This window comes from Lytechinus variegatus, chromosome 3, assembly GCF_018143015.1.
Source record: "Lytechinus variegatus isolate NC3 chromosome 3, Lvar_3.0, whole genome shotgun sequence".
NCBI lineage: Eukaryota > Metazoa > Echinodermata > Echinoidea > Temnopleuroida > Toxopneustidae > Lytechinus > Lytechinus variegatus.
The window spans coordinates 36,894,378-36,914,246 of NC_054742.1; the positions used below are offsets into that span (position 1 = coordinate 36,894,378).

The 19,869-nt window shown below is 36.2% G+C and overlaps 2 protein-coding genes across 3 annotated transcripts in view; one reads left to right on the top strand and one right to left on the bottom strand.

The window, feature by feature from the left end:
* Positions 1–520: 520 nt before the first annotated feature.
* Positions 521–7,469, bottom strand: LOC121410915. 2 transcript variants are annotated; one of them, XM_041603299.1, is made up of 3 exons: positions 7,217–7,469; positions 1,707–2,599; positions 521–1,342 (listed from the first exon to the last, which is right to left on the bottom strand). In XM_041603299.1, exons 2-3 carry the CDS (start codon positions 2,408–2,410, stop codon positions 1,087–1,089), a joined length of 960 nt encoding a protein of 319 aa, XP_041459233.1. In that variant the 5' UTR covers positions 2,411–2,599; positions 7,217–7,469; the 3' UTR covers positions 521–1,086. The 2 variants fall into 2 exon arrangements, with proteins under 2 accessions (XP_041459233.1, XP_041459232.1); XM_041603298.1 differs by having other exon boundaries at positions 7,208–7,469.
* Positions 7,470–14,946: 7,477 nt separating this feature from the next.
* LOC121410916 overlaps positions 14,947–19,869 on the top strand; it is a 33,271-nt gene continuing 28,348 nt past the window's right edge. Inside the window, exons 1-2 of the mRNA XM_041603301.1 lie at positions 14,947–15,285; positions 18,597–19,001. Coding sequence (XP_041459235.1) covers positions 15,199–15,285; positions 18,597–19,001 — 492 coding nt within the window. The 5' untranslated portion in view covers positions 14,947–15,198. The remainder of the gene's footprint in view (positions 15,286–18,596; positions 19,002–19,869) is intronic.

Sequence of the window (19,869 nt, forward strand, 5' to 3'; positions counted from 1 at the left end):
TACGATGCCCGGGTACGGAGTTCCGAAATTACACAACATTTTGTAAGTGCATGTCAGACAAAAAATTGTTCCAAAACATGATTCTGTGTACAAAGTCAATGCAAATTTAGTTTTCTCATCTTATTCATAAAGGTATGATTATTTTACTTTAAACAGCTGAAATCAATTGATTTTAGTATAAATATGCTTCAAAACGGTTGTACAATAAATCTGGTGAAAAAAAACACAAAGAAAAACAAGGAAATACATAAGAAATTCATAAAACAATAAAATACATAAGAAATTGATTTCCAAACCGAAGTTTTTTTCAATTGCGATTGTTAAGATTGCTACAAAGAATATTTTTACAAAAAATTAGCATTCTAGGAGCTTTATTCAGTGAATTAGAGCAAAAAGTACGATTTATGCATAAATAAGCATAATTAATTCATATAAAATTTCATTATTTTGGAAAATTTTACCATACAGCCTTGTAGATTACATTGCACACTACAAGCATGCAAATTTTTTGCGGCGCTGGCGCAATCGGCGGCCACAGAACAGCCAAAAAAGCCCGGCCTAGTTAAGGTTAAGAAATGAAAAGGTATTTCCCGATCATATGTTATGATCACATGAGAATACCAATGTTGTATCGTTAATAATTTTATCACTTACATGTAACTTGCATACTTACTTTTTAGGGTAATATTTGACAAAGGCGCTCTAGCTGTAGTATTAGCATACAAAGAGAATATAATCATTGAAAATTGACCATGCAAATAAGACAATTTTTTTCCCCAAAAAATCATGTTCAGTAGAAAAGACACAATGATGGAAGCCAATTTTTAGCCCTTGGAATGATGTACATGTTATTTTCACTCATATCAGTTGTTTGGTAGAAATAAATAGACAACAGTTATTAAAAATCTTGAAGTAATGGTCTAAATTGATATGGTGAGAAGTATAAATACATTGATGGATTATAACTTTCATTCTTCTGACATGTCAGTTATTCTCATTAAAGTTTCTGTTTCTTTAGCATGAAATTTCATCATGAAATATGTTCATTACAGCTGCTGACAAGCAATGCCAAACACACTTTGCCTGCTACCTATCTTCAGCAATTGCCTCATCATACGTTGGTAGCTCAACAACTATAGCTGGCGCTAGTAATATTTGTTCTTCAGGTGATATAGGGTGGCTTTGTGCACCCCCACTGTCATCAAGGTGTTGCTGCTGACGTTGGACGCATTCCTCGCACATGTGGCTTGAGACGGGGGCAGTCGATGATGAGGCAAGGTTGGTTGATGACGACGATGCTAATGGGTTGTCATGGATGTCCGTCTGGCTCACTTTATAGTACCTGTCAAAAAAATACCAGGATACAAATATTTGATTAAGATTACAGCTTGGTCATGGAAATGTTGAGCTCTTTTTTTTTTGGATATACAAGCTTGTTTACCTAGACAAAGTGCTCTAAATCTCTTGTTTAATCAAAAACAAAAATTAATTCTTCATCTTTGGGTATACTGCCCAATGCCCCACAGTGGGAGCTAACCGGACAGGAAGTGCACAGATTTTGATGGCACGGAGAAAGAAGATGCCCTTTGGTCTTTGCTTTGTTTTGATAAATAATTTACATTTGCATCAGCTCCTACATGTACACATAAGATTTTTGTTTTCAAGTAAAAGGCCTACATAATATTATCAAATGAAATTGAACATACTGAAAACTGGCAGAGCCACCGGCAGCACCTTGTACATCTCCTAACATGTGATCAGCCCCAATGTCCTCCCGTCGTAAAATCTCTGCAGTCTCGTACGATGGCGGTGGAAGGTGACTTAAGAAATCTCCTGACAAGTTACATGATGGTGAAAGTGAATGTAACATTAATGTTTCATGAATATTGATGGAAGAGTTTGCAATGGATGCTGTTGCACCATCCCCATCACGAGGTTGCAACCCCTGGATATTGGCACGATCTCTGGTTGAATTCTGACGTCTGCTTGATCGCGAGTAACTCGATACTCGTTCCCGGATCCCATGAAGACCACCCACTCTCCCGCAAGAGTCTGTTGTAAGAAGACAAAGTACCATGGAAGAACTTCCGAGAAGAACTCCAATTACACTGATCGTTGCTCCGGCAATGTACTCCTTCGTGTTCACACAAATGACAAGTCCAGCAAATAGAAGTAATGTGGCAAAGATAAGTAGGAGTCCTATACGGTTACGCCTTTTCCGATACCTACTTCTGAGTTGACGTTCTTCAGCAGTCAGCTGAGGGTTTCGTTGGAGGGTTCCTCGAACACCAACATTGCTAACACCACTTAGGCCACCTACACTACCGGAAGTCAATGATATATTAAGTTGATTTGTTGAATGAACGACAGCCTGCTCCCGTTCAGAATCTTGGAGACCGACTGGATACATGGTATGATTCTTAGCTGGTTATCTGGAGGTTCAACGACCTCGATAACGATACTTGTCCTGTGATGCTGGATGTGAAAGCCACATTTTGTAATTTTCCTTCATCTCTGATTAACTTTTCACGCTTAGAGCCCACAGTATTTTATGAAGTCTTTAATACAAACTTACACCAAGCCGTAGCCACAGTCCTCTCTGAAATAAAAAAAGTAAAAAATAACACTAATCAATCAACTATCAAAGCAACATTTTTTTTACATTTGGGGGAAATCATCCATGTTGAGATAACTTTTTTTTTAATCAAAACCATCAATTCAGTTTGGACTAAGTTTGAAGTTTATCTGTCAAATTGAGAAAATGAAAAAGGGATAGACAATCTAGATTGTGGAAACATAATGCCTCTAACAACCACCTGAGGTGGGCAGAAGCATAAAAATAAAATTTGCATAAAAATAGGTTTTTAAAGAAAGTTATGTCAGAATATAGGCCTGCTTATATGGTTGGGCCTACTGCACTCCTTAAATTTTAAAGCACCATACATGTACCTGTCAAAATACAGTAGTTAGGGAAAAGAAATCAGTTTTACCAAATTTTTTTCTCGCATGTTCAGAAAATGTGGCACATAAAAATTTCTTGCTCAGATCTACACACTACATGCACTATGCAGAACATCGGTGAACAGCGATTTAGATTTTCATTGGGCTCAATTTCATTTTTTTTCTAACTTTTTAGACCCCAAATGAAATCTTATTTTATGAATCATATTTTGTGAAAAAAAATTCAGAAAAAAATATAAGAATTAAACTCCCCAAGTTATAATATATATTTTAATGATTCTTTGTAATAAATTTCAGTACTTGGGTCAAGTTATGCTTCACTGGTGCACAGTGGATGAATGAGTCATAGTATAAAAAGTCTAAAATCATAGACAAATGCAAGACTTCTACATGTAAGGCTTGTGTATCATTGCAGTTTCAGGTGCATGATTTGTGAATAGACTACAGCTAAACCCTGTTTTTGTTTTGTGTATTCTTAATATTAAGCTCTAAATAATCAAAATCATCTCAGTACAGTTTCTCTAAAAAAAAAAATCCTCCAAACAGACGATTTCAACTTTCCAGCTGAGTTGTGCATTGAAGTAGGATTAGGATGAATCAATTGTCATCATATTCCCTTACACCATAACCCAGTTACCTTCTCTTAAAATTGATTGGTCTATCTTGCACTTTGGTGATGAGTCGCTTTGTAGAGATCACTGAGTCAACTAAAGTGAGATATGCAGCTCTCTTTAGCTCTACATGTACATCACATTTGGATAGATTCCCCTTTTGCAGACTGAAAATTTGACTGTTTAAGAGTTTTTTTTTTTTTAATCTGATTTTTCTTAGTTCTCCTCCTACACAGCTGGAAGTGTCCCACAGGACTTGTAACAGGGTGGTTCGCGTCAAGCCTAACTATATAGCGTTTGGGGAAAATGTAGACCAATTAATATTATAAGTCTATTTCTGTCAGGGATATGCTTCGCAAAGACTTTGTTTGGGACAAAAAATCAGAAAATGTTAAAAACTCCCCTAAAACAGTGGATATATCAGTCTAGGGAAAATAGTGAGCTGCTGCACCCTCTTTGATAACTGCTTATCCCACTTTTGATGAGGAAAAAATAACTTCTTGCAAATATAATCATCACAGCAGTTTCTCAAAATATGAGATGTAAAATACAAAATTTTGATTCCAAAAAGACAAGGTTTGCTTCTTCGTCATGTTTCTATGCACAGCTAGAACATGCCAGCCGATTGTTATCATTATGGCATGTGTACTATCAGTAACACCAGTGCGGTGTGTATGGGAGGTTTATTTCCAATCAATATTTCCAATCAATTGGTCCAATGCCAATTCGTCCAATTCCCAACTATCATTTGGTCTACTATCAGTTCGTCCACTATTCACATGATCTAATCATGGAGCTACATTTGATTAGTAGCTCCATGGTCTACTCTAATTGCCATTTTGTCCACTCACCATTTCATCTAATTGCTACTTGGTCATATAGCCATTTGGTCCATATACCATTTGGTCTAATTGGACAAAGTGTTCATTGGGCAAAATGAATGAAAAGAAAATGGGTAGTAGTACACCAGCTGGTTATAAGACGATATGGACATAGAGAATCTGGTGATTAGAGTGATCACTGGACCAAATGTCTGAGGTCCACTGACATATATGGCCAACATAAACTACATTGTAGGCCTACTATTACAAACTTTGAATTTTGATAAATTTAATGCTGATGATGGTTGACCATGGGTCTTGTTGACAGTATACAATTAGGCCTACATGTACATGTAAGCCCTAGTGGAATATTGACAATATAAAACACAATGCATGCCAGACAAAAAAAAGGCATGTGAAGTCATACATGTATACTCATATCTACATGGTCATGATGGTGCCACCATGGAGGTTAAAAGGATGGAGTCATAACAGAATGCAAATTAATTCATGTAATGATGTAGCTTCAAATTTCTCAAGAATTCACAGGTGCAGGTGGCGACCTGCGCTGATGCCAGTTTCATGGGAAAAAATAATAATTATTTATAATCTAGTATTAAATTTTAGTATTTGTCAAATCATAATCTATGAATTGTTCTTCAAAACAGCATTTTGTAAGATCGCTAATCAAATGTACGTCATAACAACACGGTTCAAGGGTCAGACGGTCTTGTATTTGCTTTGTTGACAAACGGATCAAGGGATCTACATGAGATTGGTCTGATAAGAAACCTAAAATTTTCACTTTTTTATTAACCAATTTTTAGAACCTTCATACGCAGCCATCATTAGGCGTTTGAAGGTTCAAATTAAAAAGATTCACCCGTACAAAACGATTTAACCCTGGGACTGGTGTCTAGGTCTCGCTTCTGCATATGAGAAGAGTGTCAGACTCAAGGCTCCATGATGAAGAAGTATGATGGGGGGACCTAAAGCTACGCACTTTGTTTTCAGACGATAAAAACTATGCCAATTTTAATATTTGAACAATTATCTTTCACTTATTTGTGGCAATTGGCAAACATTCTAAAGATCATTAAACCAAGAAGAAAATATCGCAAAACTCACTATAAATACGAAAATCCCGCTGTGTTTTCCAAACACCTCTTGATTTCGCCCCCCGATGTAGAAGGGGTCCTTAAGCTGTGCACTCGATTTATGGTGTAAATAAATAGTATTTCCTGTGCCTCAATTTCTGAAATGTATAGTGATTGTAATACCAACCGGCCTTGTATTACCGAACGCGCACATCGTACATGTACACGTCAGAAAATAATTTCATACGCTCAATTCTTTGCAACATCCTTCCAAAGGGAACTTGAATAGAAAGATGATGAAAAATGGTCAAAAACACATTTTCAAAGTCTTAATATTCTAAAAATAATAAAATATGGTCAAAATAGCTCAGTGATTCTGTTGTTTTCTCAACTTTTCCCATAGAAAACACACGTTCGGTAATACGATACCTTTTTCAAGTGACCAAAATATTTCACATGCGGAGAGGGGTCCGATTGGAAGCTAATATCGTCAAAAAGAAAAACGATTTCGGCAATTTTTTTACATATTTATATTTTGTAGGTAATTGTGTATTTATGGTGAGATATGAGAATGTTTTTGATATGATTGAATTCATGAAAAGTGTTTGGTAATACGATCCACTACCATATTCACATTATTATAGGATAAAATGAAATTAAAGTGATTATAACTCAAAAATTCCAAAAAATTGTTTTCTCTGCATTTAACGTTAGAGATTTACTGCAGCCTCTGTAGAAAAAAATTGAATAGGAATCCTTCATCACTCTGCAGTCACAGACTCACACTTCAACACAGAGTGCGCATTTGCCATAAAAACTGTATGCGTGATGAGTGGTGCGTAGCTTTAGGACCCGCGCAGCTTTCCTTTATTTTAGGACCCCCTACCATACATGTCAAAATAAAAAAAAAACATCATCATGGAGTCCTCAAACTAAAGGCAAGCTCAAGGCTAAAAAAAAGTAGAAAAGACCACCATCATCATGATCATTAAATGTCAGAAATTGTTAAATTCCCCAGAAACGACGGTTATTCCTATCTAGACCTACCGGTATGATTATTACTAACGTTACTCGTTAGATCTACATGTAGCACTCTATTTGACTAAATCTAGCCCTCTACTCTCTAGATACCGGTAGCGCCGCATACCGGTACCGTAGTTAGTAGGCCGTTAGCATTTTAGAGTCATGCTAGTAAAATAGCAGTAAGTAGAACGAGGAGGCTAAAAGTAAAGATAGGCACTGGTCAAGGAATTATGATTTGCTCTATAAGCCAGTGAAGGCAGTATTGTATTTGTTTTTCCATGGTTTCTAGCATACATGTACACACTTCCGTCAGTCCTTTCTCGTCTTAAGTACCGGTATATATTTTGTTCTAATATCATGGATACTGTACAACCACCAGAGGAGATACTCCGATCGATGAACAGGCACTCAACACAAGCCTACAGCATCGAGGACTTAAGTAAAGTAAAGTAAAGTAAGTAAACTACACGTATGACTAGATATATGTGAGCTCCAACGTGTGTTTGATTGCCACACAAACGGCGCCTGTCTACTCTTACTTTAGTTAGGCCACGCTTTTTTCGGGTCGTTCAATTCACTATCACATCAAATTCACAATTCTATTCAAGTGGGCCTAACTCTATCATTTGTTCATCATAATGCCCATCTTCTCCTCAGTTTACTACAAGGATAAAAATTACGATTTTCCACTCACCTGCTGTACCTTTTTCAGACCAGGAATGATGTCAATCATCTGATGATGTAGCATTAGCAAACTTGGTTTTAACACATCCTTGTAGTTAAGTTGTACCGTATTCGTCATGTGTTGTTGTGTTTACCATTTCGTAGTCTCGTTACGTACTCGTATAGCGCATGCATGCGGTCGTAGTATACCGTAGTAGTAGTATTACACTGAACCCCATTCAGAGATAGATAAAGCTGAATGAGCTTGATCAATAGTACGTACGGGAAGTCTGGAATGTCACTTACGGCACATGGTACGCACACAAATACATTTAAATCCAATACTTCCGAGTTCCGACCAATTAGGTGAGTCCGAATTTTGTCGCCAGATCAGAGGCAAGGGTAGAGTCACTGGCGGATCCAGGGGGGGGGGGGGGGGGGAGGGCAAGCCGACCCCCATTTGAGAGGCACAATACACACACACAAAATTGTACGTACGAACGAAATTTTGCGTCTTTTTAGGTGGGTTTTGCCATGTTTGCCCTTGGGGCCTGGGGGGGGGGGCACGTGAGATTTGGTGTGCCCCCCAGGCCAGGTGCCCCCATGAAAAAAAATTGGCAGTGCAAAAAAGAAAGGAAAAAGGGAGAAAGAAAAAAAGAAAAAAAGGAAAAAGAAGAAGAAAGACAGAAGAAAACAAAAGAGGAAAAATAAGAGGAGGAAGACGAGTGAATGAAAAAATATGAGGGGAAGACTTGCAAAAAAAAAAAATCTTTTATGTTACTAAATAAAATGTTTGCTTGCGCTTCGCGCCAGAATTGCCTGTACGGTATATTCATCAATAGGCTAATATGAGGCAAGTTTTGAAGTTAATATACAAAACATATTTTAGCTCGGACATCGAGCTCTCGTTATTTTTGTTCCATTTACAATTTTAAGTGCAGGGGGCGGATCCAGCCTCCGCCAATGGCGGGGGGGGGGGCGAAACTTTTTTCACCCATATTTTTCCGATCGGTCGCTCAAAGTTGATTTTTGTTTCTTTCTTTGAAGGGGTTGTCCGTGTGACGTAATGCGCCAAAAAAATTGAGGGGGCTCGAAATGGTGTATCACGTAAAATTCATAAGAAGTTACGAGCGAGCTAAGCGAACGAGCAAAAAATTTGACATTTTTATTACAAAAATCCAAGTTTATGGTAGATTTTAACATAATATTTGGAAAATATATATTTTACCCTTTTCTCTTTTTTTTCGTGATCGATTTATTAAAATAGTGTGAGCGCGATCGAAGTGCGAGCTAAACAATTTTGAAATTTCATATATTTTGTCTTGAAAATTCAGTTGAACATTCGTGGGCAAACTTTGTAAACCTGAATGCGTTTATGTAACTAGATAATTATTACTGAGAGCGCAAAGCGCGATCAGAACTTTTTATAATGCGTTCTGTCGAAAAGGGACCTGTCCTGTTAAGGACGATTTGCAGTTAGCCATTAAGACAATACATATTTCAATGATTAAATAATGTGAGCTGAATTTTTTTGACTTTCCGGCCTGAAAAATTAACGTTCTATGCACTTTTTGTAATCATCAATGGTATAAGTGTATAACCAAACAATATTGATGCGTGCGCGAAGCGCGAGTGGATAAAATGAGATTTCAAACCTATATAAACGGGACACTCTCTTCATGTTTTGTAAATCATGAAAAATGGGTATAACTTGATAATGCGAGCGCAAAGGGTGAGCAGTAAATTTTGATATTCTGATATGAAACTGGATTATAGGCTCATAATGATTGAAGTAGAGAACAAGCTTCGTATCTGAATAAACATGCGTGCGCGTGTTTCAGATTTCGACCTAGAATCTGGGCATTCTAAATACCCTTTTTTATCATGAAAATCAATAAAGCGAGCGCGAAGCTCGAGCTTAAAATATTGATATTATTCCAATCTGAAAAAAGTTCAATTTAATCTCTGTATTTTAAGCACTTTGTAGGAAAATTACGTGGTGGATTTGAATCGCAGTTAAAAAAGATCTGATATGTTTCATTATTATCAATATGAGTTTTGACATAGGACCGGGACATTCTAAGAACATTATGTCATCATATGAAAATGATGACTATCTTCTTATTTCTCTTCCTAAGCGGGAGATCAAGCTTGTCGATATTCCAGTCTGAAAAAGGGGCAATGTTCTTTATTAAATTAATATATTATTTATTAATTTAACAAGCCAAATGAGGGCGCAAAATCTGTTAAGTTATTATGGTCTAAAAGCTGGACATTTCAAGCGCTAGCAGAAAATGTTAGTACATGTATTTAGAAGATAAAACATACAAATTCTTACAGTTCTGAGTTTTAAAAATCAATCTGTAAATGAAATGAAATAATGAAAGTTCGAATATCGGAGCTGAAATATGTTTTGTATATAATACTGACTACAAAATTTGATACTTAAGCTCCATACTGAGCGATAAAGATCACCTAAAAGGCAATGCGAGCGCGAAGCGCGAGCGAAAATTTGATACTGTACAGTGGCATGAAATATTAAAAAATAATATTTTCCAAGTCTTCCCCTTATCTTATTTTATTCACTCACCTTCCTCCTTTTATGTTTCTCCTTCTTTTTTCCTCCTCTCTTTTCCCTTATTTTTCTTTTTTTTTCTTTCTTTCCCCCTTTTTTCTTTTGTCTTTTTGCTCCGCCAATGGGGGGGGGGGGGGGAGGGAGGGCCCTTCGGCCCCTAGATCCGCCTATGTAATTGGAGGTTTAAGGGGATCCACAAACATATGATATATTATAATAATATTCTAATTTTCTCTCCATTGTCCTATGAAACAAAGTTTTATTTCTCCCTGAACGTGCGGAATTGACCATTTCTAAACATCTTATGGTTACGTCAAGTTGGTCCTTATTGTCAAATCTGTAAAATTTAAATATTATACAGTGCGTATCAAAAAAAGTTTACACTTAATAAAAATCCTGTAAAATTATACATTTGTAATATCCTGAATATTTTTACACATTTTATCATTGGTACAGATCCATTCAAGCATTTGACGATATAACTGTCGAAAAATATTTCCGCTTGAGTGAGCACCACATACTTTTGAAAAGTTAGTGAAAAATTATTTGCGCAGAACTTTGAAATAGTTATGCGAATAAAAGTAGACCTAAATCATAAAGAACACGTGGAATTTAGCTAGTAAAATTGATTTGAAGATATCTTTTACCTTTTAAACTTGTTTCCTTGCCCAAAACACTTCGAAGAGTGCATTGCGGCCCACCCCACTCCCCCACACACCGAGGTCATCGTATTTGCTTTACACTGAGCTGCGATTTACATGAAATGGCTTAGGCTTGATTTTCATTTTGTTAATCATTGTCAAGCTTGGGAAAAGTGTGGAGAAACAAGTATTAAATGTAAAATGACATGTAAACCCACTTTAAATGATAAAAACTTAATAAAAAAGGTGGAAATGTCTTACATAAAGTTTTGTTCAGATTTAGTTATGTCCTCAGATCCAGCTGGCACAAAAGGGATAAAGGTTGTGCTTACTAAGTGTTGAAATTTCAATTTGGGTTACAAAATTGTTACAAAATGCTTGAATGTATCCGTTTTATTTCAATTGACCAAAAGTCCGAGGGAAATTTATGAGAAATGTCTCGCAGGGTAAGTTTGATTTCGCCCTTTCCTCTTGACACAGCGTGAAAACAAGCATTTCTGCGCAAACAGATTTGTGTGAGCTTTACAAAAATGGACAGTGCTCACTCAAGTGTAACATTCTGTCAAAACTTTTACTTTCATTGGATAGATATGACCCAAACCCAAGATAATATGTGAAAAAAAAATACCCACATGTTGTCTATTTTTTAATTCCGAGGGCTTTTTTAAAGTGTAAACTTTTTTTTTGATACGCACTGTATAATTCAAACAGTGAAAAACAAAAGAAATAGTGAAAAAGGGACATCATCGATTCGCTCATTTGCACGTGAATAAAATTGTGCATAATAACTATGCAGTTTTTTAAAAATAAGCGAAACTTCGAAATGTTTAAACTTTTTTTTATTTTACATCCGATTTTGATGAAATTTTCTGCATTATGCTTATCTGATATTTCTTTATTGATTCAGATTAACATTGTTTTTTCTGAGGTGGACTTGACCTTTAACAAAACCCTATTAAAGTCAGTATAATAGTACGAATCTATTTCATGATCACAAAACTGCTCAGAAATGTTTATGTTTGTAAAAATAAATCAAAGATGTAGCTTTTTTTTATTTAGGATTAATAAGAGTAGGAATATACCTTTTGAAAGGCCAACAACAAAAATAAATTTTCAACGGCCTGTCGGGGACAATATGGATGAAAATATTTATCTGGCCCGCCCCTGTAGGCTATAGTTTATGTCGACTCTCACTTTCTAATCAACAAACAAAATTACTACAAGGGAAAGGATTCCCTGTTAATAGTAATTCTACCTATACAACTTCTTATTTCATTTTTTTTTCGGAATCCCTTATACTCGATACGCTCACTCGCGGAATATTAATGCATGAAACAGGGGTGATTAGATTTAATTTGATTTCTACGTAACTTTTTTTTTAAACAAGTGCACACCTAGTTACCAATAATGAATATAGCATTTCAATTTATTTGAAAGCAAGATAAAAGAGCTTTGTAGATTAAATGCTTTGCTAACGGGCATAGGTGCCGCGGCCGGGATCGAACCCCGGACTTTCCATGTATATAGCTAGGCGCCTTAGACCACTCGGCCACGGTACCTCTACTTTAACAATATTATATAACGATTACATTTTGACAATAAATCAGACATCGTTGAACATGCTGCCCCTATTATGTTTAAAGTAATGGGGGCGGGCAAAATTTTGGGGGAAAATTAAAAGAAGAGCAGCCAGATAGAGAGGGAGATTGGATTTATTCAACTCTACTGGGAAAAAATCGGACGTCACGCTATTTTAGAATAATTTGCCCAACCACTCCACATAATTTTGAAAATAAATTCAAGGTACAGTTGTAGGATGATTGGTTTGACGATTTGTTTACTGTTTCATTTGATATAATGTAAGAGTTGGTCTGATCAAGAAGTTTCTATGACTGGAGTTCCAACAGGCAACACATTTATTCAAGCAGCTGTTCATTTCTAAAGAAGCGCAAAAGGAAGAACGGCAGTTATGACCTTTTTGATGTCCGCCTTCGAAGCCGACAGTTTCAGTGAAGAAATCCGAGGAGTGAAATTTTACGAATATCCATATGGATTAATTTTCCATCTTTTATATTAATAAACGAACAGAAATTTTTACGTATGACAAGACATCAATAACCAAGCACTATTACGCTGAGATATTTGCCCAGATTATATCAATTTACCTTTAATTAGTAGAAAAAGTAAGAATTTGACCTTTACTGAAACCAGATTTTAACACTTTTCCGATCGTTTGCGGCAAATGAAAATTTCAAATGTGGTCGATGGAATAGTGCTATTCATTATTGTATATGCCAGATGAGTGCCAGCACATGCCTAGTCGAGGAAATTTGAGTCATATTTCAGGACATAATTGCATAGTTTATTTTTGCATGCCTCCGAATTATGTACTACACATATAACCAGACCAGATGCGGCGAAAAAGTAATTATCATCACAATAGCATATTTCCCTTTATGACCTATAGCTGCGGAGTCATGCGGGAATCATTTGTCTGCACAATTGCATGAGATGTTGAGCAAAGTGCATGCCTGACATACTTTCCGCTGGCGGCTTTTAACCTTGTTCAAAGAGATTTTATTTGCTGTTACTCCATCTCATTTGAAACCTCCTTGGTTTGATTTGTTTTCCATTTGTTTCCCCTGTTATGTAATGTACTTTGTACGGATAATTTGTTTTTGCATTATGTCTTTATTGTCTATATGTCACGGTGCACTCATCACAAGCACTGCTTACAGAGTACCGTCCATTGTGTTGTTAAAAAATTTGAAATTGCATTAATGCTTTTATCTTGGGAAATAAATGAATTGAATTGAAAATGGATAAAAATCTCTATGGTGCAAGATTTCACCGCGGATGGCGCCCTGTAGCTTTCAGACCAAAGGCCAAATCACAATGCTCTCCGAACGATCCAGGGGCGAGTCGGCAGAAGTGCGAGGGGGGGGGGGGTGGTTGGCGCGGATCCACCAGCCGGATCAGTTTGACATAATACCATTTTAGGGGCTATAATATTGTTTATCGTTTTGGCACAATAATCGGCCTCTCAAAACCACTGTGTCTAATCCAGATGGATCCGCGTCCCCGGGTCCGCGTCTTCCTATATTTTCATAATCATGCAACTTTTTGTTTTCTTAATTCTCCCCTCAATTTTGGCTTCTTCCCCCCCCTTTCCCTCCTTGCTTAGCCAATGGGGCCCGGCAATGAGGTGACCGCAGCTGCTTGGGCCCCTTCATGGCCTGTAGTCTCGGCTCCATGAGGAGTTGGAGTGGTTCCGAGACTGACTTCGTCATGATCAGATAAAGGCTATCCCAAGAAAATAATTTTCAAAGCCTCACTAGAAAAACAAGATATTCATTGTTGAAATTAGAAGTAATATCACGATATATAGGGTCTAATGTTACAATAAATTTCAGAACTTTTTTTTTTGGGGGGGGGGGGGGGGGCGTCGAGGCACATTGTAATAATGGGATTATTGCATTCATCGAAATTAAAATTCATTTAGAAAGCATAGTTTGATGAGCCTAGAGATGGCCCAAGGTCCTCAAATCGGTGACTCAAACCCGAAATCCACTCTCTCCCCATGCATCCATTTCCATTATTTTAACCGTTTGGTAAATCTAAACTATAGGTCCTAAGTCAGTTTGATTCGCCTTCAAACTTTCTTTATTCAAAACAGATGTGAACAAGACAAAAGCCTATTTTTCATTCATCGAGTATAGGCCTACCTATACTAGAAAGTGTACACGTAAAACAGGTGGGTATTCTTATGGAATAATAATATATTAACTTAATCCGAAAGCAATACAAAATGTAACAATATTAATCTACAAATCGCACAGGCGATCTCATATAGGCCTACAGCAGGCCTACCTTAATTATAGTCATCAGTAACATGCAATAACAACAATTTACAAAAAATATAATTATTTTTCACATAATATAGAGATTCCCCAAAATAAATTTCACACTCTAAATTGCAAGGATTTAAAATAGACCCAGATCGGCTGTGAATAGTGACCAGCCAAATTTTTAAATTATAATTAAATATTATTATCAGTTCAAATCTTAAGGATTAACTTCAAATCCACTGAGATCAAGATTTAAATTCAAATCTCTTAGATTTATACATGTATTTAAATAAACAAGGTTACAATCTTTATATAATATTCGGTTGGTCACTATTCACAGCCGATCGGGATTTATTTCAAATTCTTGGAATTTAGAGTGCATGATTACCACATTTGCTGAATTATTCAATAATGACACTGAAAAAAAGAATAGACTGCGGCAAAAACAGCTAGGGGTCGAGCCGCCCCTATCTCTCTCCCCACGAACACCATGCCCCGCAACACATCACGTACACACAACTGAAATGAAATGAATTGCACTGACAAACAAACACATTTAAAAAAATCGCAAGAGATGAAAGAGAAATAGCGAAAAAAAAGAAAAGGGAAGAAAAAGGAAAGGAAGGAAAGGAAAGAAAGACAGAACTAATTATTGAGGCATCATATTCTTGTATTGTTTTCCGAGCTCGGTCAGCATACAATTCTGTGTACTGTGCCAATGTACATCCAATGTAGATGGGACCAGGCAGTGAGTTGAGCGTGAGATGAAATCTGTTCCGGGATCTGTACTCGACACTTGTTTGCTGAGTAACCGATAAAGAGTTATTCCATGTAGACAATCCAAGCAAAAGATATACTCGAATCTTAAGTTGATTCTCCAAGAAATAACGCTTTCAAGGACCTGATCTTATGTTAAATAGCAACAGTGTTTTCCATCACACTCATAACATCTCAACGCATGACGGAGGAGATACGCCGCCAAAGCTCGCCGCACGGAAGCGGGTCGCTGGTAGATGGATCGGGGGATTCGCCACCAGTGATGTTGGTAAGAATGCCTTATTCATTACTGATTCATTTCGTTTTATGAGGTGCTTGTTTACAGTATATCAAGGAATGTATGAATGGGTATGGAATGAACTATTCCAAAATAGTGTGCAGAAAATGGTTCTCTTCACTACTTGACACATGATTAACAAAATATCACCTGGCCTGGGTGGTAGTGGTCAGGGTAGTGGTGTGTGTGTGGGGGGGGGGGCAAAAGTGTAGAGGTGAGGTGCCGTGGCCGAGTGGTCTAAGGCGCCTGGCTATACATGGAAAGTCCGGGGTTCGATCCCCGGCTGCGGCACCTATGCCCGTGAGCAAATCATTTAATCTACAATGCTCTTTTATATTGCTTTCAAATAAATGGAAATGCTATATGCATTATTGGTAACTAGGTGTGCACTTGTTTAAAAAAAAAAAAAAAGTATTCCTTTCATTCACTATGCAATATTAGGATTACTAGTTATTGAAGTATGGTAATTATGATAGGCATGGAAATTAATTGGAAGCAGAAATTCAGATACATTTTGTATAAAATTGAAGGCTATTTTGATGATTTAGTAATTGTTTTAATATTTGTGATGGAGGCAGTCAGAAAAAGGAAACAAATCAGAAAAATTATGGATGGAGAGAGTAAGTGGATAATTGAGAGTGAGCATTATTAAAAGAGATTGAGGAGGGAACAAAATGATGAAATTGTAGGATTAAATGAAATAAGATGTATCCATGGGCCATGGCAAGGGCGTTGATCCATGTTTCAAATGGGGGGGGGGGGGCAAAAGTGTAGATATATTGTAAGAAATTGAGTACCAAAAATAATGAAGAATTTCATTTGCAAAGCAGTTCTAAGAAATTGATGATTTTATGTTTTAAGTATTTTTATGCCAAGTTTAATGCTTTTATACTGCTTTCCAATGCCTTTTCCAACATTTATTTCCACTGCATAGTATACATTTTTCATGGTGTCAAAATTATTGAGAGGGGGGGGGGCAAGTCAATGTTTGCCCCCTAAAAATATTTTCATGAGTAGGGGCTGCCATCCTAAGGATCATTGCCTCTGATCCATTGATATGTCATAGTGGACTGGTATATGTACATATAGAAGGGGAAATGCCTCCCTCCAAATAAAAAGAAATTAAATATAAATAAATACATTTATAACTGATTGCCATTTTTTTTCACACGATTTTCTATTGTGCCAAAATTATTTCATTGTTCATTGTTTTTATCAGCGAATAAATTATACAATTAGTAGTATTAAAATTAGTAACTGTTCCTTTTTAATAATTTAAAATATTTTAGTTTGATTAATATTACCATTTAAGTAACAATATTTGTTTATTTATGTTACTAAGTATTGTTATCTTTGATTTAGATTTTGACTATATTTTCATGTATGATGTGATGATTTATGTTATTCTTTATGTTTTCATCAGGTCATTGATGAAAAACAGTTTTATACTGATCTTTTGTACCTGATTAAATATGTTCTAATAAATAAATAAATGAATAAATAAAATAAATAAAACAAGACCAAAAAAGTAAATCCAGTGTTGTATTGTGCAATGACCTATTAAGTTATTTCCTTCACCAATAGAACTTTGGTTCATAGGATGGGGTTTAGAACAACTTTTGTTTCCTGCAAGTGCTAGTATTGTTGATATAGAAAGTCCAGGCCTCTACTATGCCTTCAGGAGCATGACTGTTTAGAAATGTATTTGAAAAGCTCACTATTGGAATTAAAAACAACTCTTTATAATATTCAAATATACCAAATAATACTGAATATATCCTATGTGTGAATGATAAATTACCTGACTGGAAATAAAGAGTGAGAGACATGACATCTAGTTAGTGGTGTGAATGTTCAACATTATTGCAGGAGCTTTGTCACACTTTGGAACAATGCGGGACATTGAAGAAATATAGTTTATTTTTTCAACACTGTATTTAGCCAGTTTGTCTTATTTTGTGTATAAACCCACACAGAAAATGGAGTATACCCCATGAATTCATTGACAGTGTGACCATATAAGTGTGGTCATTTAAGACTATCTTTGAATCCATTATGTGTAAGTATACACACACTGTACAAAATGTGTTAGTTTATATCAGAGGAGTCACTCTTTCATAATAAAGGAAATAAATGTTGCAGTGAATTAAACCTACTGGCTCGTATTCTGAACTTGGGTTTAAATCAAACCCTGGTTTTAAGTTGTTAACTATGGATTGCCAATTTGGGCACAAATCTGTACAAATGTACTATGTAAACTCATTTGACACTCATATTCTTCATAATTGTCTGAGAATGATAACTGAAGTATTTTTCTTCATTGTGAAAGCAAAAGAAAATGATATAGTAAACATAAGAAATATACAATATAAACCATATTTTTGAATTTTTGGCTCCCCATAATTTTAGCACAGAGTTAGACCATGGTCTAAGTTAAACCAAACTTCAGAATACGGGCCACTGTGTCAGTCTGTTCCACAGTATGATGAATTATGAACGTGGGGAGAAAAAGGTCATTGAAAAGATACTTGATAAACACAGTGCCGAATTTCAACTCCTACTGATTTTCAGATGGGAAGACCAAAACTGCACGAAAGAGATACTGAGGAAGATACATAATGGACATATTTGTATCCAGATATTAGTTATGTGTTTCGTCAATTTTTGAAAAAAATTATAGAAGATTGTACATTAACTGTTTCTTGATAAAAAAAGGGATATGTTCATGTAGTTGTAAAATAGACCACACTGTTTACAATACCAAAATTATATAATTGATGAAATAAAATGTTGAGTAGATGAAAGAAAGTGCACATTTTGTGGACTAAAGTAAATAGCACTTACATGTACTAGAGAACAAGTATGATTTCAAATTAGATATTGAGTGTTGTGAGTGGCATTGATAGACTCAGAGATCTATGCAAAATAATGAAGTACTAAAGATTGAATTGGGAGGATCGTATACTGAGAGAAGATACCCTGACACATTGAAGAGAATTTGAATTACTCCAAGTATATTTCATATCATAACGTAGTAAGTCTTGCTACAAGATTATGATTTTGTAAAATTGTCAAATCTGTTTTGCTAATTATTAGTGCATTGCTATTAGAAGTGCTATTTTCTCATGCTGACGACCTGTTAAATTCATGCCTTATAATGGATCCACCTGACTGTTGAATAAGCAATGACTTCTGCTTCCAAATGGAAATACCTCTTGTAATTAATGATTAAGCCGCTAAATCCAATTACCAACTTTCAGAATGTTTGTCCAAACTCTAAGGCACATCATTTCTATTTTCAGAGCTCTCCAGCTGACGAGGAAAACGGCGAGCCCCTCCAGTCTTCCAGTTTTGGTGGAGAAGGATCCAGCAAACATAGTACCCTGAGTAACAAGGACAATGTGTCCACCCATCATGTTCAACTAGGCCGGCCTCAGGCACATCCTTACCCCCACCCAGGCTCCCCAATCTCGGACGAGGAAAGCCCCTTGTTGGAGGCAAAGCGCTCCGCCACCTCAAGTCGAGCAGGCAGTCGTGCTGGTAGCTCTTCAGCTAAAGGCACCTTAGGTTCTCAGAAGGGTAGAGTACACAGGCGTTCCCTATCTATGATTGTTCAGCCAGGCAGTGTTAGAAGGCATCTGAATATTGTGGAGAATGAGTATGATGTAGAGACAGCAATGAGTGTTCCAGCTACCCCAGTTCCTCAGGTAAGTTGATTATGACAAGCTGAAACAAAATATAACAAGAGAGCTGTGAAATAACAAATGTCAAAGTATTGTGAAATAACAGAATTCAAAGTATTTTGAAAATTATTTATACACAGAATATGATTAGAGGTGACCTTCTTATCATATACCTTTGTATTTTTAAAATTAATTCACATACTGTAAATCATTAAACAAAGTAGATTTATATTTGAAACAGATATAGCTTTACAAATGAATTATTGCAACAAATCATTTCTATAGCATTTGTACTAAAATTGAACATAATCAATGGTTAATATCCTTGCGTCTCTAAAATTTTGAGCTATCGTGATTGTAAGAGAGAGATAGAGGGGGGTAGTAGTTTATTTTCGTTAGCTCATAAACTCTAAAAAATATTGGATAAAAATGCTCCATGAGGGTAATTATGTGTCTAACGAACATTGGGCATTTCTTGTTGGCATTTTTATTTATCCAGTGATGAAAAGTTTGCCCATTCTAAAGTAATTGCTGCTTAATTTTAACCTTACTGGACAATATGCTTACTATATTGGGTAAACTACTGCCCCAAATCAGTTGGACACATAATTACCCTTGTGCTGGTTAGAATTTTACCCAATATTTTTTACAGTGTATTGGTTTTGTAATGCATACATGTGGACCTCTTACAACAATCCAAAGCATTACATTACAAGTGGTTTCTGCTCATTCAGAAAAAAAACCCACTCTGAGTTGATCCTTTTTGCAATGAAATGCCACAGCACTCATACAAGTGATCCTACCAATCCACTCATACTCCGCACATAATTCTTCCATGCCTCACTGAATTCTTCCCATTATTTATGATCAGCAACCTAGCCCATGCCCCCTC